This window comes from Mastomys coucha, unplaced genomic scaffold, assembly GCF_008632895.1.
Source record: "Mastomys coucha isolate ucsf_1 unplaced genomic scaffold, UCSF_Mcou_1 pScaffold5, whole genome shotgun sequence".
NCBI classification, from domain to species: domain Eukaryota; kingdom Metazoa; phylum Chordata; class Mammalia; order Rodentia; family Muridae; genus Mastomys; species Mastomys coucha.
In genome coordinates this window covers 53847950-53851651 of record NW_022196911.1, presented here as the reverse complement: position 1 = coordinate 53851651, position 3702 = coordinate 53847950, and the positions used below count along the sequence as shown (strand labels likewise).

At 43.8% G+C, this 3702-nt stretch overlaps 1 protein-coding gene across 1 annotated transcript; it reads left to right on the top strand.

Annotated features, from left to right (window-relative positions):
* The first annotated feature begins 2274 nt into the window (after window positions 1-2274).
* Window positions 2275-3271, top strand: LOC116078878 (olfactory receptor 2AK2-like). The gene has a single exon (XM_031354241.1). It carries the CDS (start codon window positions 2332-2334, stop codon window positions 3250-3252), a length of 921 nt encoding a protein of 306 aa, XP_031210101.1. The 5' UTR covers window positions 2275-2331; the 3' UTR covers window positions 3253-3271.
* Window positions 3272-3702: the final 431 nt, after the last annotated feature.

Here is a 3702-nt window from a genome sequence, read left to right as displayed (position 1 = left end):
TGCCGTAAAATATGCCATTTCTCAACATATTTAGACTATTTTCTGATTTCAAAATTAATTATGGTTGAATTTGTTAATTACAGAGGTGGAATGTGATAATTTGACACGTGTACAGTGCCTATGGTGTACAATGGTAAATATCAGGATAGTGGACAGCTTTTACACTTATTCCAAATGACCCCTATACAGACCCTCATTGTTAAACAATGAGGTTGTGACAGGGATTCACAGGAGTGAGGAGCTCAAGTGTGTCCATTGCTCTGGGCTGCCCCAGCACCCTCTGTCCCTCTAAAGGGAAGTAGAATAGCCTGGGGAGGCTTTCAGAACCAGGAATGCTGCTGCTGCTGCTGCTGCTGCCACAGACTAAGTGTTGTCTTTAGAGGATGAGAAATTGGACTGGGTGATTTCTTTCTATCTTTCTTCCTTTCTTCCTTCCTTCCTTCCTTCCTTCCTTCCTTCCTTCCTTCCTTCCTTTCTTTCTTTCTTTCTTTCTTTCTTTCTTTCTTTCTTTCTTTCTTTCTTTCTTTCTTTCTCCCTTCCTTCCTTATTAGATATTTTCTTTATTTACATGTCATACAATATCTCCTTTCCCAGTTTCCCCTCCAAAAAAATAAAACAAACAAACAAAAAAACAAGAACAAACCCCTGTTCCCTTCCCCTTCCCCCTGCTCGTCACCCCACCCTCTCCTGCTTTCTGGCCCTGGCATTCCCCTGTACTGAGGCATAGAACCTTCACAGGACCAAGGGCCTCTCCTCCCATTGATGACTGACTTGGCCATCCTCTGCTATACATATGCTGCCGGAGCCATCAGTCCCACCATGTGTACTCTTTAGTTGGTGGTTTAGTCCCTGGGAGCTCTGAGGGTACTAGTTAGTTCATATTGTTGATTTCTAACATATTGAACAAAAGCCAAAATTCTGCTCTTACTGTAATTAAGAGAAAGGAAAATTTACCTCTTCCAGTTTCACAGTATTTAAAAATCACAGTATTTAAAAGGCACTACTGAGCTTCTAGTGATGAGAAGCCAGGAAAGGGCTGGCCCAGCCTCTACCCCAGAACACAGGAATGGCAGGAAAGGATTGAAGTGAGGACGAATCTGTGCTACTGAGCAAAACGAGTGAGACCCAGCCTCAAAAGCCTATTACTAACAGTGTAACTAAGGGTCACAGTGCTTGCCAAGGCCAGGCATTTGATCCCAGTACCACATACACGCACACACACTTATGCACACACACACACGTGCACGCACATGGACTATGGAAATCAGCATGCAACACCACACTTTCAGCACTACTGCCAGGGTCCTGATAACACCTGACACTCAGGGTAGTTGAGGAGCAAACCAAAACCGTGGACCGTCTAGCATTTTCTTGGCTTAAGGAATAGTGGGGAGGTGCATGTTAACTGAAGTCTTTATATAATAAAAAGAAATAACCATGTCCTATGTTGCACTATTAATTTCTCCTTCATTATCTTTCAAAAATCATATTTTCAGAGTTTGAAAAATGTTACCCATTCTTCTGCTACTTGAAAGTAGTCTAATTGCTTTATGCAACACATGAATAAAAAATTTATAATGTAATAAAATGCTTAGTATAATTTCACATGATGTTTTCTTGTATTATGTAATCCTTTTGTAGACATATTACATTTTCTTAATTTTTACATTGCACAATGATTTCAGTACTTCGTTCATTTCCTGTATACATGCTGTGTTTTGATTTACTAAGACTCTCCTGTCAATACCTTGTTCACACAGATAACAGAACTGAATGAGTGAATGCTGTCTGTCACAGAAGGAGACCTGATTCCTGTCTCTCACCAGAAAGGATCTGCGGCAGGTATAGAAGTTTTGCTCAGAATTACATAACTGCTAATTTTGTGATTATTTAAATTTCATTCTGTGATCTCAAAAATGTTTATTTTTATATTCTCAGTTATAACTTATAGACAACCTTGAGTCAAAAGCAAGTCTGAAGACTCCATCCATGTAGAAATGGTAAGGACAGAGAGTCCAAAATCCTGTTTCAAACCTGAGTGTGTCAGGCATGCATGGAAAAAGCAAAGTCTTGCATTAATGCATATGACAAAGGAGCCTAAGAAAAACTAAAAGCATTCAAAATAATTGAAAAGGACTACTTTTAATACACACACACACACACACACACACACACACACACACAAGTGTGTGTGTGCCCTAAAGAGAGAGTGCCCTAAAGTTATTCAGGGAAACTATCCTATGTAATACTTGTCATTTCCTCCTCAAGGACAGTCCTCATCAGGCCATGCCCTTTCCAGACCGCATCTGCTCTGATGGTTCAGCCTAAGCCATGGAGACAGGAAACCACAGCTGCGGGACAGACTTCACCTTGGTTGGTCTTTTCCAGTATGGACACATGGACACCTTCCTCTTCACAGTCATCGCTGTCCTCTTTGCAGTGGCTCTCATAGGCAACATCACACTGGTCCTCCTCATCAGGCTGGACCAAAGACTCCACACCCCCATGTACTTCCTCCTCAGCCAGCTCTCCATCATTGACATGATGTACATCTCCACCACTGTGCCCAAGATGGCGGCTAACTTCCTGTCAGACACCAAGGCCATTTCCTTTCTGGGATGTGCCATCCAAACTTTTTTGTTTCTGACCCTGGGTGGGTCTGAAGCTCTCCTGCTGGGCTTCATGTCCTATGACAGGTATATAGCCATCTGCCGGCCCTTGCACTACCCTGTGCTCATGAGCAGGAAGATCTGCTTCTCCCTGGTTGCCAGTGCCTGGAGCAGCAGCTCCATCAATGCCTTAGCACACACAGTGTATGTGTTTCAGCTTCCCTTCTGTGGATCTAAGATGGTTAACCACTTTTTCTGTGAGGTTCCATCTCTCCTGCCAGTGGTGTGTGAAGACACGTCCCAATATGAGCATACAGTCCTCATGAGTGGCCTTGTCATTCTGCTGCTCCCCTTCCTGGCCATCTTAGCTTCCTATGCTCGGGTGTTGGTTGTTGTATTCCAGATGGGTTCAGGGAAGGGACAGAGTAGAGCTGTGTCCACCTGCTCCTCACACCTGACTGTGGCCAGCCTGTTCTATATCACTACTCTCTCCACCTACACCCAGCCACACTCCTTGCATTCTCCTGGAAGGGACAAAGTGGTGGCTGTGCTCTATTCAATTGTAACCCCTGTTCTGAACCCGTTCATCTACAGCCTGAGGAACAAGGAGGTCATGGGGGCCCTGAGGAGACAAATGGGGTGATGGATACTGACACAGGACTTTGGGTTGCTCTAAAGTCTGATCTAAAAGGCTGGTCTTGAACACTACCTTCAGTGTTCAATAGTCTGGTGAAAGCTCACCGGCTTGTCTCACTGATTGAACAAGAGCACAAATCTTTGCCCACATAGTTTCACACTGGGTTGATGGTTTGATCTGAATGTAGGCTCTGAAGAAGATGGACATGCTTTGTCCCTGGCTCTGGCATCTCTGGCTGCCCATCAGCCTGGGTTGGCTTCCCACAGACCCTTCTGCCCTGATGCAAGGATCTCAGACTGTGGGAGTCAGTGCAGTTGCTGGTTATCTCTTTCTCTGGATGCTCTTTCTGCAGTTCATGAGTACAGGTGTACGTTTGCAAATATTTTACATAAATCTGAAATGTTTTACTGGTTTCTTTTACAGGTACAACTATTATATAAGAGTGTGTGTTTTTAT

Coding starts and splice junctions, on each gene's coding strand:
- LOC116078878 (XM_031354241.1), top strand. CDS start 2,332: ATGGAGACAGGAAACCACAGCTGCGGGACAGACTTCACCTTGGTTGGT.